We start from the raw sequence: 15341 nt of genomic DNA on the forward strand, positions 1-15341 counted from the left end.
CATGAGCTCCCACTGTGATGCTGTGGTCAAAAAACCTAATGCGTTCCTAGGATGCATATACAGGGGAATCACAAGTAGGAGTAACAAGGTTATTATACCTCTGAATTTGACCCTGGCGTGACTGCTGCAGGAATACTGTGTGCAGTTCTGATGACCAGGACTCAATAAGGATGTTGATAAATTAGAGAGATCTCAGAGAAGAGCCATGAGAATGATTAAGGGACTAGAAAATATGCTTTATAGTGATTGAACTCCTTGAGTCTAATCTATTTAGCTTAACAAGAGAAGGTTAAGGGGTGTCGATTTCTATAAAGCACCTATATGGGGAATAAGTATTTGATAACAGACTTTTCAATCTAGCAGAGAGAGACAGACAGAAAGATCATCGCTGACAATTTTTAAATCAAAATTGGGTAACAATATTGGGTATTTTTCTAAACCATCTGCTCTAGGAATTCTGTTGGGGAAAGTCTATGGCCTCAGCTACACAGTAGGTCAGACTAGATTATCACAATGGGTCCTTTCTGGCTTTGAAATCTATAAAGCTAGGATAGTGAAAATAGACTCCAGCTCATTGTATTATAGTTTGTTGCACCTCCTGCCTGTACTGCACTGCACAAGACTGAAGAGATCAGGATGTAAATACTGTAACAAGATGTTTAAATGTAAATAAAAGATCCCAGGAAACTGAAAAAGAATTCATTAAATGCTTCTGTTAGGTATTTGTACATGTTTGTAAGTAGTACATAATCTGCAGTTTTAGCTTTAACTACCTTGTAGTGTCTGAACTGGTAAATCACAGGAGACTACTTTAGCTGCAGTCAGTAAGACTTTCTACATAGAGTTACTGTTTAGGAACAAGGAAGTAAACCACATCAGAAAGTAAACAAAACTGCATTCAACAGAGTCCTGGGATCCTGGGTGTGGAGCTTCACCTTCAAGACATTCTCTGCACTTTTCTAACCCTCCTCCCAAGCACGTGAGCCAGGCAGGGAGCTGAACTGGAGCTAAACCCTCGATCAACAGATCACACAGAACCCATGCCGCTGTTACGCAGAGTCTTTAGAATACAAATTACTGCATGACAGTACCAACAGGCCAAACTATGCCGTGGATCAATCTGACCAAACACCAAACTCAAACAAGCTCTTCTTTTGCACAGAGCTTGCAAAGTTTCCTTTTAATAAATTTTAAGTGTTTTCTATTTCTCCACTCCCGAGAACAGCCTAGAAAGGGCACAAAAAGAAAGTTACATAGGTATGAGATCCGGTTTTATAGTCTGCTATCTCAGTCCATCCTGGAGAGAGCCCTCCCAACACTGCACACAGCACTGGAAAGCTGGGATTCCCTGTCTCTCTCACCATGAACTGAAGACATGTCTCTCCTCTACAACCCGAAGAAGAGCTCGGTATAAGCTTGAAAGCTTGTCCCTCTAACCAACAGAAGTTCGTCCAGTAAGAGATACTACCTCCTCCACCTTGTCTCCAATATCCTGGTACCAAAACGGCTACAATGCTGCATACTATTTGTGTCAATGTAATCTTAAAAAAAGAAAAAAAGGAAAAAAAAAAAAAGGTTAATAAATTTGAGTCAACCTCAAATGGAGTGACAGGAAGCAAAGAAAGCTGAGTGACCTGATGGATTATAACTTGTTTTCGTCTCCATGGCTTCACTCTATCGATAGCATGAAGTTCCTGCTGTGTAACAATTTCAGAACAGAGGTTCTCAAAGTGTGGGGCACCCCCCCCAAGGGGAGTATGGAGGGGTCAGGCCAGCCAGCCCCTTCCCACCCCCAGCTCTGCTCCAGCCCCACCGCCAACCGCCTGGCCACATCGCCAGACTCAGTGCAGCTCCGCTCCTGGCCCCACACCAGCCCCCAACCTCGGCTGCGGCTCCATTCCCCTAAAAAGTAGAAATGCAAAACAAGATTAAAATCTGTTCTTTTAAACTGAGGTTTCCTGCTCGTTGAATTAAAATAATTCAAATCAGATCAGTGATTAGAATCAAAACAGTTTAAATTAATCTACCTTTTAATAACTTTATGTCCCTGCCTTCACTAGGAAAAGAAATGGTTACTCACTCTGTGCACCAAACTGTAGTTCTTAAAGATGTGTCCCCCTAGAGGTGCTCCACTCTAGGTGCGCTTGTGTCCCCTGGACCTTTGATCAGAGATTTTTCACAGCGGTATCCATTCAGCCCACGCAGTCTCGTGCTCTGTGCTGTTATACAGGATGCAGCACGGGCAAACTGCCCTCAGCTCCTTCCCTACACCAAGTTCCATAGCAAAGAACACCAAAGCAGAGGGGAAGGAAGGCAGGTAGTGGAGCACCCAAAAAGGGCACGCATCTTGAAGAAACACAGTTACTGCACAGGTTAAGTAACCATATTTCCTTCTTCAAGTAGCCCTGGGTGCTCCACTCTAAGTGACTACCAAGCAGCTCCTCTTAAGGAAGAGGGGGCTTCAGAGCCGACTTCAATATCGAGGAAAGTATGGCTGAGCCAAACACGGCATCGGAAGCAGAGTCATGAGTTATTGCACAGAGCTTGGCAAACTTTTGTACAGAGGTCCAAGTCACAATTCTACATCTATTTCAATGATGAGACTATTTTTGAAAGAGGTGGAAATAGACCTTGTCGAGTGAGTTTGTATGTCTGTGGGTGCTTAGAATTTATGATTCGTAGCGACAATTAATGCAATTGGATAGCCACTTGGAAAGTTTTTGTTTAGAAATTGTAGACCCTTTTGATCGTTCTGGAGATTGAGATAAAATTTGGTAGCCTTACTGAAAGGTTTAGTCCTGTCAAGAGAGAAGGATGGCTCTCCTGTGTGTAACAGAACCTCTTCTTTGCCTAGGTGAGGTTTAGGATGGTAGATTGGAAGTTGAACTGTCAATACACAGAATGTTAGGGTTGGAAGGGACTTCAGGAGGTCAACTAGTTCAACCCCCCTGCTCAAAGCAGGCCCAATCCCCAGACAGATTTTTGCCCCAGATCCCTAACTGGCCCCCTCAAGGATTCAACTCACAACTCTGGGTTTAGCAGGCCAATGCTCAAACCACTGAGCTAGTGATTGACTCTCAAGTCTGCCAGAAGTAGTAAAGGCGGTCATCGAAGGAAGACAGGCAAGTGAATCAATGCAGCTAGTAAGAATAGGGCTGGTACCTCAGGACCTCAATAACCCTGTAAAAATTGGTGCTTGGAGTTAGAAGGTTGGACGGTCAAGGGTCAAGAAGTGAGTTGTTTTCTTCTTTGGAACCTCTGCCTCTTGTGGGTGCGCAGACATCGGGTGCATCTCTTGTGAGCAGGTGGACAGACCAAGAAAATATAAAATAGCCCTGGAGTCCTTTAACGTGTGCAGAGATTCGTCCGTGTTGTCTTCCAACAGTTTAGGCCCATCAAAAAGGAGGTATTTGGCCGTATTTTGGACCCCCTTTGGAAATTGTGAGAGCTGAAACCAGGAGGCCCTCCTTATAACTACCTACCAATATAGAAATTGAAAAGGCAGCAGTCTCAGCAGTGTTGAGGGAGGCCTGCAGAGATGTTTTGGTGAGCAGTTGGCCTTCTGCAATAATTGCCTGGAACTGCTCTCTATGTTCTGCTAGTAGATGCTTAATAAAGCAGTTCAGCTTGGTTTAATACATATGATTCTATTTCACCATTAAAGCCTGCAAACTGGTGATTCAGAATTGTAAGTAACTGAAAAATACAGTTTTATACCAAACAAGTCAAGGTGCTTGTGATCCTTCTTGCAGGGCGTGGATTTAGTATGGTGCTGCTTCCCATGTTCGTTAGCTGCAATGACCAAAGTGTTAGGAGACGGATGAAGAATAAAAATTGAGTCCTTAGATGGAACATAATATTTCTTATCCGGTCTCTTGCATGTAGGCAGAATTGTGGTTTTCTAAAGGAGGAGGATAAAGGCTGCCCATCTCTGTGATGGGTGGTGCTCAAAGCTGTGATGAAGTGGGTGGTTTTCTTGGGTTTTTCCGTGTGTTCCAATAGTTTGCATGCAGAGGGAGTAGGACTCATTGCCCCCGGGCGTTACTGGTTTAACGAGGTGAGAGGAGAGAGAGTTTGTTGTTACAGAGGACCAGAGAAGGAACTCTGGACCTAAGCCGATGGCCTGGAGGATGGATACCCCAGCAACTGGTGACCTGGAGACGCAGCGGCAGGAGTCACAGCCGGTTCTGGCCTGTGAAAGGACAATGGGCTGCAAAGAGAGGACCCCGGTCACCTGACCAGTTGGTTCCAGCCAGAGGAGGGCTGAGAGGAGGTGGCGGCCAGGCCACCCTGTTTACAACCCTGTTTACCTGGAAAGAAGATAATGGACAGAGGCGGGGCTTGGGGCCGGAGATATCGGATGCCCAGCTGAGAAGCAGAGGGGCTCTGGACTGGAGAGGGGGAGCAGGCAGGGCCCACCGGGGATGCAGGGAGACTGGGATATGCTGTGCTGAGAGAGGCCAGGCCTGAGGCCCTGCGAGTTTCCTGTGCTGTGCTGAACTCTCAATAAACCCTCCTGTTTTACCCAGTCTAGAGAACAGGGTTGCATCAACCCCTTCAGGGGTGAAGGCCTCGGAGGTCCAGAGTGAGTGGACTCCCTGCGGGGGCCCACAATGAGAAACAGGTGTGCTAAGGTTCAGAGAGGTGCAGCTCCGGGAGGTGGATGGGCCTGACCCCGGGAGAGAGTGGACCCCCGAGAAGGGCTCTCGCACTGAAAGGGGCACCCCCCACGGACCGCACGGGGCCACAAGTGGGCAAGATATGTGAGTCCGTGACAGAAGCCCTAAGGAATTGCTGGTGATAGGTCACTCAAGGGTCCCAGTCTGGCAAAACAGGTGGTGCATATGGCAGAGGGTGGAGGCATCTATGGGTGTTCATACCAGCAAGATGGTGGTTGTGGTCCTCTCTTACAAGTGATACCAATCTCCTCCCAAACCTTTTCAAAAGAACCTCTGTAGGAATGGAGAGGAGAGCCTTGCACAGATATTTGGGAGACTGAGGCAAGATCTTCATCAGAATCCTCCTCTTCCAAATCAATCTGTAGCAGTGGAGCACTGGAAGAAACATGAGGTGAAACCATCAGTACCAGGCAAACATCCAGAGATCAGGAAATCCTGATGCCAAGAGTATATCACAGCCGAGCAATGGTGAGTCAGGTATCTTGAACACAGCAAAGTCTTAGGGTAAACAAAACTCCCACAGAACTGATTGTGTTGTCAGTTCCATGTCAGTGAATCATAGAAAATTATGGTTGGAATAGACCTCAGGAGGTCATTTACTCCAACCCGCTACTCAAAGCAGGACCAACCCCAGCTAAATCATCCCAGCCAGGGCTTTGGCAAGCAGGCCTTAAAAAACCTCTAAGGATTGTGATTCCACCGCCACCAAGGTAACCCATTCCAGTGCTTCACCACCCTCCTAGTGAAATAGCCTTTCCTAATATACAACCTAGACCTCCCCCACTGGAACTTGAGACCATTACTCCTTGTTCTGTCATCTGCCAGCACTGAGAACAGCTGAACTCCATCCTCTTTGGAATCCCACTTCGGGTAGTTGATGGCTGCTACCAAATCCCCCCTCACTCTTCTCTTCTGCAGACCTGATAAGCCCAGTTCAATCAGCATCTCATAAGTCATGTGCCTCAGCCCCCTAATCATTTTCATTACCTTCTGCTGGACTTTCTCCAATTTGCCTACATCCTTTTGGGCAGGGGGAGCGGGGTGTGTGTGCACAAAATTAGATGCAATATTCCAGATGTGGCCTCACTAGTGTCAAATAGAGGGGAATAATCACTTCCCTCAATCTGCTGGCAATGTTCCTACTAATACAGCCCAATATACCGTTATCCTTCTTGGCAACAAGCGCACACTGTTGACTCATATCCAGCTTCTCGTCCACTGTAATCCCCAGGTCCTTTTCTGCAGAACTGCTGCTTAGCCAGTCAGTCCCTAGCCTGTAGCAGTGCATGGGATTCTTCCGTCTTAAGTACAGGACTCTGAACTTGCCCTTGTTGAACCCCATCAGATTTCTTTTGGCCCAATCCTCCAGTTTGTCTATGCCACTCTGGACACTATCCCTACCCTTCATCGTATCTACCTCTCCCCGCAGCTTAGTGTCATCCGTGAACTTGCTGAGGGTGCAATCCATCCCATCATCCAGTTCATTAATGAAGATGTTGAATAAAACCAACCACTGGACGGACCCCTAGGGCACTCCACTTGATACTGGCTGCCAACTAGACATTGAGCCATTGATCACTACCCACTGAGACCGATGATCTAGCCAGCTTTCTGTCCACCTTACAGTCCATTCATTCAACCCATACTACTATAACTTGCTGGCAAGAATACTGTGGGAGACTGTATCAAAAGCTTTGCTAAAGTCAATATGTATCATATCCACTGCTTTCCTCATATCCACAGAGACAGTTATCTCATCATAGAAGGAAATCAGGTTGGTCAGGCATGACTTGCCCTTGGTGAATCCATCTTGACTGTTCCTGATCACTTTCCTCTCCTCCAAGTGCTTCAAAATGGATTCCTTGATGACCTGCTCCATGATTTTTCCATGGACTGAGGTGAGGCTGACGGGTCTGAATTTCCCTGGATTCTCCTTCTTCTCTTTTTTAAAAGATGGCCATTATATTTGCCATTTTCCAATCATCCAGGACCTCCCCCATCACCACGAATTTTACAAGCTAATGGCCTGTGCCGAAGTGATAGCGGCTGAGAGAGCTGACTGACAGTACCATGAATCTTGACTGTTCTGAAGAGAGTCCAGACTGAGCCCCAGTTAGCTTCTCTGGTACCAGGTGAGAAGCAGTAGCGCTCTTCTTGATGCCTCGCTCTGTTGACAGTACCAATAACCTCTCTGAGCCCTGGACTTCACACTCTTTATTTTTGGCTGTGTCCTCAATACCTGAGGAGCCAGCAGCCATGTAAGCACCAGATTGGAGAGCAGTGGGTGCTGAAGTGGCTGCAGCCTTTAGATACTAACTTTTTTGAGGTAGATTATCTGCCTGGAGAACTTGAGGGACAGTCTTTGGGAGTCTTCTAAGAGGGACCGAAGACACCTCTCATATGCTCTCCAGAAGTGCAGTTCGGAGACAGTGAACTTACTAAAAAATGGCATATGGGGGCCTCAGGCCAGGGTCAAAGACCAAGCTCAGAGAGCTCTCCATCAGGAGCATGAGACCTATCTTTTCCTGACCCTAGATTTTAATGCCAGACGGAAGCTGCACTACTGAGAAATATGAAATTCTCCAAGGCAACAGATGCACTGGGAGTATCTAGCACTAACCTGGATTACCTCCCAACACGATAGGCAACTTTGAAACTAAGAAAACCAGGAATGCTCTCCCAGTAAAGTAAAAAATCCCAGAAGGGGAGAAACTGTCTAAAAGTGCACGCTCTCTCGCTCCTCCTCCACCTTCCCCCGAAAAAAAAAAAAACTATTTCGAAAAGTTTTTTTTTAAACTATTAAAGCTAAAACTCCTATTAACCACTAAAAGAACTAAAGGAACACAGTTGAGGTAAAACTCAATGTGGACAACTGCTAAAGCTCAATCTCAGGCCAAGGTGGTTGAGAAGGAACAGAGGGTGGTTCACCCATGCAGTGCTATATAACCACAGCATGGAGCACGAGACTGAGTAACACGTATGAGCGGGCCATACCGACGTTGCTATGAGAAGTCTCCAATCAAAGGCACCAGGGGCACATGCACACCTTAAGTGGAGCACCCATAGGGACACTACTCAAAGAAGATAGGTATGCTCTTACTGAACGTTAGAATGTCAAGGTGAAGACAATGGGGGTGCCTAGGGTTTACCTCAACCTCCTAACTAATGAAGATTAACTGCTTTGTCTTCACCAAAGACAATGCTAGTAGCCAGTCCTACAGTAAGCTTAAGATTTATTAACAAGAACAGAGAAGTGAGTTATTTACAGGATAAAGCAGGTAACATATATACCAGGGATGGCCAAACTGCGGCTCGTGAGCTGCATGCGGCTCTTTTACCATCGGAGTTTAGCTCACAGAGCCCACACCACCACATTCATTCGCTGCCTACCAGACTGGGGGATGAGCTCAGGGCTTCTGCCCTGCGCTAGGGACTTCTGCCAAAAACAACTGGTGCCTGCTTGTGGGGTGTTGGAGGGGGGAAAGAGATTGCATAATTTTAAAGGTTTACCTCCTCCCCAACAGTGCGTTACACCCTCTCCTTACCCTCGGACATTGCAGCTCCCAAGTGTTAGCTCCACATGGAGAGGCAGCGGCCAACAGCTGGAAGCTGCAGGGAGGGTCTGCTGCTTTAGCACCCAGAGAAGAGGCAACAGCAGCTGCTCTCCCTGCAGCTCCCAGCTTTTGCCACTGCCTCTCCCTGCAGTTGCAGCTCCCAGCTTGCCAGCTCCAGTAGCTGCTGTGCAGGGAGGGGGCCCAAAGGCACCATGTGACTGAGCCAGACCAGCAAACCCTGGCAAATATCCAGGGGGCATGTGACCCTACGTGCCCACACACACACGCATCGCCTCTGGCTTCTGCCCAGTGGGGCACGCCCAGCTCTCGAACTTCTGAAGACTGTCCTATGTGGCTCGGAGGGTCAATAAGTTTGGTCACCCCTGATATATACACAGATGAGTTACAGTCTATGGTTCCAAAAGGTGGCAGAGTTGTAGTAATGTGTCAGCCCTAAAAGACATTCAGAGTTAACCCAGGTTGACGCTGGGGATCTCTGCTTCGGTTTCTTAGCTCCAGCCCTGTGAGAGTCCAAACAGCAAAACAGAGCTGACATGAACTTTTTTCATCTATCTTTATTTCCTTCTTCCAGAACTCAAGCTAATAGGATGTGCTTTCTTGCATGTAGCGCTTTCATGAGTGTGAGAGGACCATTAACCAAGTTTTTTATCGTGATGTTCCACAATGTCCCATTTAATTTTGACAGTCCTCGATGGACCAGTCCTCCTGATTGGGTTCACAGGTTCAGAACAAGCATTTTTACAGATATAAAGCAAAACTTACATACCACTTTATAGCAACTGACACAGACAGTACAAGTGAAATTAATGCAGGCAGCAACCTACAAGCATTCCACAGAGTCTAAACACGAAAACGCATTCTTATTAGCCTAATACCCATCTCGAACAATATTAACATACAGGTGAGCTGGTCTGGTTTCCAGCCATGAATTTGTCAGTGCTCAGCTGACACCTACAGCCTTGGCAAGAGCTGGCACTTGGTTCACCAGAGTCACAACAGGATTGACTGCAAACAAAACCCCGTATAGGTAATCGCAAATCCCCTCCCAAGTATAAATGTTACTCTCTGATCATTCCTGTAGTTCTATGGCAAATTAATCGAGATGAACAACATATTTTTGTCCATAAGTCTCAAAGAACAAGACACACAAGAAAAAAACCCAAATATACCCATAAGAAAGGGCAATCAAACCGTGAGGGGGAAGGAGATTCTAGCAAGACAGAACACACAGAATTAGAAAGTACGTAATTTTTACCTTCCTCTAAGATGCTCTCAGCTGTGAGAAGCCTGCACAGATGGAAGGAAGCCATCACAAAAAAGGAAGACAAGGAAAACGAACAAAAGAGGACAAGTTGTGCTTTTTCTAACTGAGTGCAGGGAAAGATGTGAGAACACTAAGGCTGCTATAAAAACACAATAATCACCATTGACGCAGTGATATACAATTGGCCAGCTGAAAATAAGCAACATTCCAAAATAAACACTTTTCATACAAGAGACCAGCTCTCCCTACCATTGGTAATTATTTTAGTAAAGTTATTAAATGAGTCTAAATGAGATTCTCAAGCAAACTAAAGAAATGCAGTCTAGATGAAATTACTATAAGGGGGGTGGACAGCTGGTAACAGTTGTTATCAGTGATTTACTGTCAATCTAGGAGGGTGCATCTGGAAGGGTCCTGCAGGGATCAGCCCTGAGTTCAGTACTATTCCACATTTTAATTAATGACTTGAATAATGGAGTGGAGAGTACGCTTATAAAATCTGCAAATGACACCAAGCTGGGGGGCACTGCAAGCACTTTGGAGACAAATTAAAATTCAAAACGACCTTGACAAAACTGGAGAACTGGTCTGAATTCAACAAGGTAAAATTCAATAAAGACAAGTACAAAGTACTTCACTTAGAAAGGAAAATATCAAATGCACAACTAGAAAATGGGGAAAACTGGCTAGACGGTAGTGCTGTTGAAAAGGATCTGGGAGTTATAGTGGATCACAAACTGATGATGGCAACCATGTGATACAGTTGCAAAAAAGGCCAATCTTTGGGAGTGTATTAACAGAAGAATTGTACATAATTACAAAAACTGGGCATGTTTTGTCTTGAAAAACAAAGACTGAGGGGGACATGTTAACTGTCTTCAAATATGTTAAGGATTGTCATAAAGAGGATGGTGATCAATCGTTCTCTATGTTCACTGAAGACAGGGCAAGAAGAAATGGGCTTAATCTGCAGCAAGGGAGATTTGGTTTAGATATTAGGTAGTTAAGGTCTGGAATAGGCTTCTAAGGGAGGTTGGTGAATCCCCATCATTAGAGATTTTCAAAAGATTAGACCAGCGGTCCCCAAACTTTTGAGGGTCACTCCCCCGATTACCCCTGTCCACAGCCCCCAGCCCCTCAGGACCTGGGCCAGGAGCAAGGCTGTCGCTCAGGTGAACGGGGGATGGAGGAGGGGAAGAGAGGGAAAATTGAGACCCAGCCAGGGTAAGGGGGCCGTGACTGGGGTTGCTGCTGGGGATGGGGCAGAGATCAGGGCCACAGCCAGGGGCAGGGGCAAGGGCAGAGCCACAGCCAGGCTGCAGCAGGGGCTAGCAGCCAGGCCCATAGCCAGGAGCAGCTCCGCTTCCGGCCTCGCCCCGAGCCTGACCTCTGGCTAGGAACTGAGCCATAGCCAGCAGCCAAGACTGGCGCAGGGCCAGGAGCAGAGCTGCCACTGGGCCATGGTGGGAGCTGGCAGCCAGGTGCAGAGCTGCGCCGAGGCTAAACACAGGAGCCAGAGATGTAGCTGGGGGTGGGACCGGAGCAGAGCTGGGGGCAGGGAGTGGCTGGTTGGCACTTCCTCCCCGACCCCTTCGTAGGGGCTGGCCCATGCCCCGCCCCCCTAGACACTCCTAAACACACTCCAGGGGGGCACACGCACAGTTTGGGGACCTCAGGATTAGACAAACACCTATGAGCTATGGTCTAAGTCAGTAGTTTTCAAACTTTCTTCCTGGGGACTCAGTTGAAGAAAATTGTTAATGCCCGCAACCCAACAGAGCTGGGGATGAGGGGCTTGGAGTGCGGGAGGGGCTCAGGGCTGGGACAGAAGGTTGGGGTGTGAACGTGAGGGCTGTGGGGTAGAGTCAGGAATTAGGGATTCAGGGCATGGGAGAGGGCTTTGGGCTGGGGAAGGAAGTTGGGGTGCAGGAGGGGATCCAGGTTGGGGGGGGTTCACGGTGCAGGAGGGGCTCAAGGCTGGGGCAGGGGTTGGGGCAATGCCTCCCAGTCAGCAGCACAGCTGGGGTGTGGAGGCAGGCGTCCCGCCCATCCCAGCAGGTCCGGCTCCTAGGCTGGAATGGGTTACTTAGGGAGGTGGTGGAATCTCCCTCCTTAGAGGTTTTTACCGTCAGGCTTGACAAAGCCCTGGCAACGGGATGATTTAGTTGGGGTTGGTCCTGCTCTGAAAAGGGAGTTGGACTAGATACCTCCTAAGGTCCCTTCCAACCCTGATATTCTATGATTCTCCACGCAGCTCTTGCCCGCAGGCAGTGTCCCCACCCCAGCTCCCATTGGCCGAGTGCAGAGCCGGTGCTTGGGGCAGGGGAGCACAGAGCCCCATGGCTCCCCTGCTGGCCACTTCCAGGGCGCAGCGCAGTGTCAGAGCAGGTAGGCACTAGCCTGCCTTAGATGGACAGCACCGCCAACAGGACTTTCAATGTCCCAGTCAGTGGTGCTGACCAGAGCAACCCAATGCCTTACGTGCCATGGGACCTGAACTTTGAAAAACCCTGGTCTAGGTTTACTTGGTCGTGCCTCAGTGCAGGGGGCTGGATTTAAGGACTTTGAGGTTCTTTCCAGCCCTGTGTGTCACAGAATCCCCATGATGCAGCCTGGGACTGTGGGACTGCTGTGCCCCCTCAACCCTCCAGCCTGGGCTGTCTCTCATATGCTTTGCTAGTGACAAGCAGCAAACCCCTCCAGGCACTGTTATCCTCAGCACGACCACATGTGGAGTGCCACATGCAGCTAGAGTGCATGACTGGTCCCAGAGCCACTCCCGAATCACACAGAGAAAGGCACCCGCCAAATCCCCACTAGCTCCCAGCCTTGTACCTCAGGAATATACAGTCTTGCACTGCTCAAAACAAGCAGTGCAAGTTTATTAAATGGTTCACCACTTCATCAACAGAAAGTGGATATATACCAGCCCTTTGTAAACCTATGCAGATTTACCAAACACTTTAAACAAACTCACTGGTAAATATAAACAGTAAAACACATTTATTGACTACAAAAAGATAGATTAAGTGATTGTAAGTGATAAGCAAAAAGTCTTAGTTAGTTACCAAAAGAAAGTAAAATATTAGCATACCATCTAAACTCTCAACCCTATTAGACTGGACAACATCAAGATTAGGCAGTTTTTTTCACCCCCACTGGATACTGTTCACAGTACACAGGTTTCACCCTTGAAACCTGGGCCAGTCTCTTCTGTTGGAGTCTTCAGTCTTCCGAGTGTCCTTGTTACTTGCAGCACAGGTGGGGGAGGGATAAAAGGCCAGTGGGGGATGGAGAAGAGGCTAAGCATGGGGCCACTCTGTTCTGTTTTATACACTCAGCCCATGTGCTTGGGGAGCACAAGTCCAGGCATGTCTGGGGGCATTGCTGAGTTACTAAGCAAGGCTGAGCAATTTCCTGGTGTGGCCTCATGCAGGTGAGTCATGGCATCATAGCTCCCTTGCTAGGCAATGGCTGCTGATGGTTGTTTGACACCCGCCTGGGGAGTAGTATCTAGCTGCTTCTCAAAGCCACAACATATTTTAGTGACAATCATACAACACAATTCTCATAACTTCATATGCATTAATGATATACATATTTAGATGGAACAGTGAGTTTCAGCAAACCATAACCTTTCCCATGGTATCTTACAACTGTGTTCCCTCTAAGCTGCGCAGTCGGGTGGCCGCCCAGGAGCGATTCAAGTGCCGCATGCCCTGCTGCTTTGCAGCCATGTTGCTCCTACAGCTGCTTCCGGGACCCTGCTGCTGGCTGTGCAGAGTCGGGAGGGGAAGGGGAGGGCTGATGTTAGGGTATCCCCTCTGCCGCCCCCCCCCCCACCATTCTCCACAGAGCAGGGAAGAGGGGACAGGGCTCAGGAGCAGGAGAGAACTGCTGCGATCTGAGGTCTGAAAGAGCCTTCTAGGCAGTGAGCACGTGCCTTAAAGAGACAGTGCATCGTCTCTCAGAGACTTCCCCAGCAGCCAGCTCACACAATCTCTCTCTCTCTCACACACAGTCTCTCCCCAGCTTTCCCACATACCCCAGCTCTGCAGAGCAGGGAAGGGGGGGACAGGGCTCAGGAGCAGAAGAGCTTTCAGTGAGTGCCTTAAAGAGACAACGCACAGCGTCTCTCAAATTTCCCCAGCAGCTAACAAGCACGTGTACACAAACATACACACAGTCTTTCACACTCACCTCCCAACATATACTTGTATTATTCTTGTTGTTACTCCTTGGTACTTCTTGCAATGCACATATAGTCTCTAATTTTATTCTTTCAAAGAGTGTTATTTTAGTGTTTTGACTAGTTATTACATTTCATAATTTTTATTTCTCTTACACTTAGATGTAATTCTTTGCAGAGTGAGTTCTAAAATGCCTAAGCTGTCCTGGCTAGAGTAATTATCCCTATGGTAACTTTTTAAATATATATATTATATCTAGGTTTTTTGTTTGTACTGGTGGGAAACATCACATACCTTTGTGCACATAACAAAATTTATTCCGCACATGGATAAAAAATGAGAGGGAACATTGGTTACAAGGCATGTGTTGTATGCAATATCATAATTATACACAAATGATGAATATGGAGGTTACAGGGTGCTCCCCTGGGGTGTAGAGTGTCACACTACATTTCTATGATTCTATGAATTCCAGAATCCAGAACAGCGTTGCCTCTTGGCAGAAGAATCCAAACAATAATGCTTAGCAAGTGAGAGGAGGTGCCCATAAGGCTGCTTTGCTGCTGTCTATGGTGGAAACATCCATAGAGTTGGCCTCCTCAGTCTCTCTTCCAACTGAATTACAGTGTGCTTTTAGGGGCATGTCCAATTTAAGCAGGCAGAGCATGGATGTAGTTGCCGCCAGTGATTCAAGGGAAGATCCATGTGGCTCTGCTCCCTGCTGGGGACCTGCAGTTTGTTTTTTTCCTAAGAGGAAGAAAACCATAAAAAACCCTATCCCCTTCAATAGTCAAGGGAAAAATGAGTGGCAGAGTTGTGTGTCTGCTGTACCCTCAACCTAAAGACTACAGCAACTTATTCTAATTTCTGCAGCAAACTGGAAGTTGTGACGGCTTGAAATTAATTCTAACAGAAGCCTTTTACTGAACTGTAATAAGAACTGCTCATTTTAACACCTGTTATAACATCAAGTGTTAAAACAAATATTCAAAATGTACTTCACTAAAAAACTCTGCACTGAAATGTTCCTTCCACACCACAAAATTTCCAGTTTGCTGCAGCATTCAGGACCAGGGTGCAACAAAGTACGTAAAGCTTTTATTACAGGTTCATTGACAAGTACTAGGGTTGCCGGCTTTTTCATTTTTTAATTCATATAAGGAAAAGCCCCTTACGATTTTGTTTTAGGACAGCATCTCTTAAGAACTATATCAGTTTTACAGATATAAAAACATGATTGCCTAAGTTATGATTTTTTTGTTCTGTATGTTAGCAGCAGCCTGAAAAGCATATGACAATATGATCAACCAACCATCCAGGAAACAGAAAGACTACCGGGCAGAGTCCAACATTTCCACGAAAGAATAAACCTCTTTATTTTGGAGAGGTCATTTCCCAAAGAGGTAAATTTACTTAGTGGATAGTCTCTGAAAAAAGATAAGCACCTAGAGGTTGAATGCACAATCTGAAAAAAAATCCCTTTACCCAAATTACTAAATTTAGTTTCTGACATGAGCCAACTCCCTTTGAAATTCCCCACGCATATTCGGAGGAATCTTTTAGGAGCTCAGAGAATGGACAGAGAGAGAGTCTCTCATAAAACCTACAGCTCCCAGTCTAACCTTTAGAACTG

General features: G+C 46.9%; 1 protein-coding gene across 5 annotated transcripts in view; it reads right to left on the reverse strand.

Annotated features, from left to right (window-relative positions):
* Positions 1-15341, reverse strand: part of ASXL2 (ASXL transcriptional regulator 2) — a 237837-nt gene that overhangs the window by 202710 nt on the left and 19786 nt on the right. Inside the window, exon 1 of one of the 5 annotated variants that reach the window (XM_030555058.1) lies at positions 2081-2339. The exons of 3 other annotated variants lie outside the window; for them this stretch is intronic. Coding sequence is in view for 1 of the 2 variants with exons in the window: in XM_030555055.1 (XP_030410915.1) it covers positions 1362-1364 (3 nt within the window). In the remaining variant the exon portion in view is untranslated. Of the gene's footprint in view, positions 1-1361; positions 1425-2080; positions 2340-15341 lie in introns of those variants that run through there. One more of the 5 variants, XM_030555055.1, reaches the window with a different exon arrangement.

Source organism: Gopherus evgoodei, chromosome 3 (genome assembly GCF_007399415.2).
Source record: "Gopherus evgoodei ecotype Sinaloan lineage chromosome 3, rGopEvg1_v1.p, whole genome shotgun sequence".
Taxonomy (NCBI): Eukaryota; Metazoa; Chordata; order Testudines; family Testudinidae; genus Gopherus; species Gopherus evgoodei.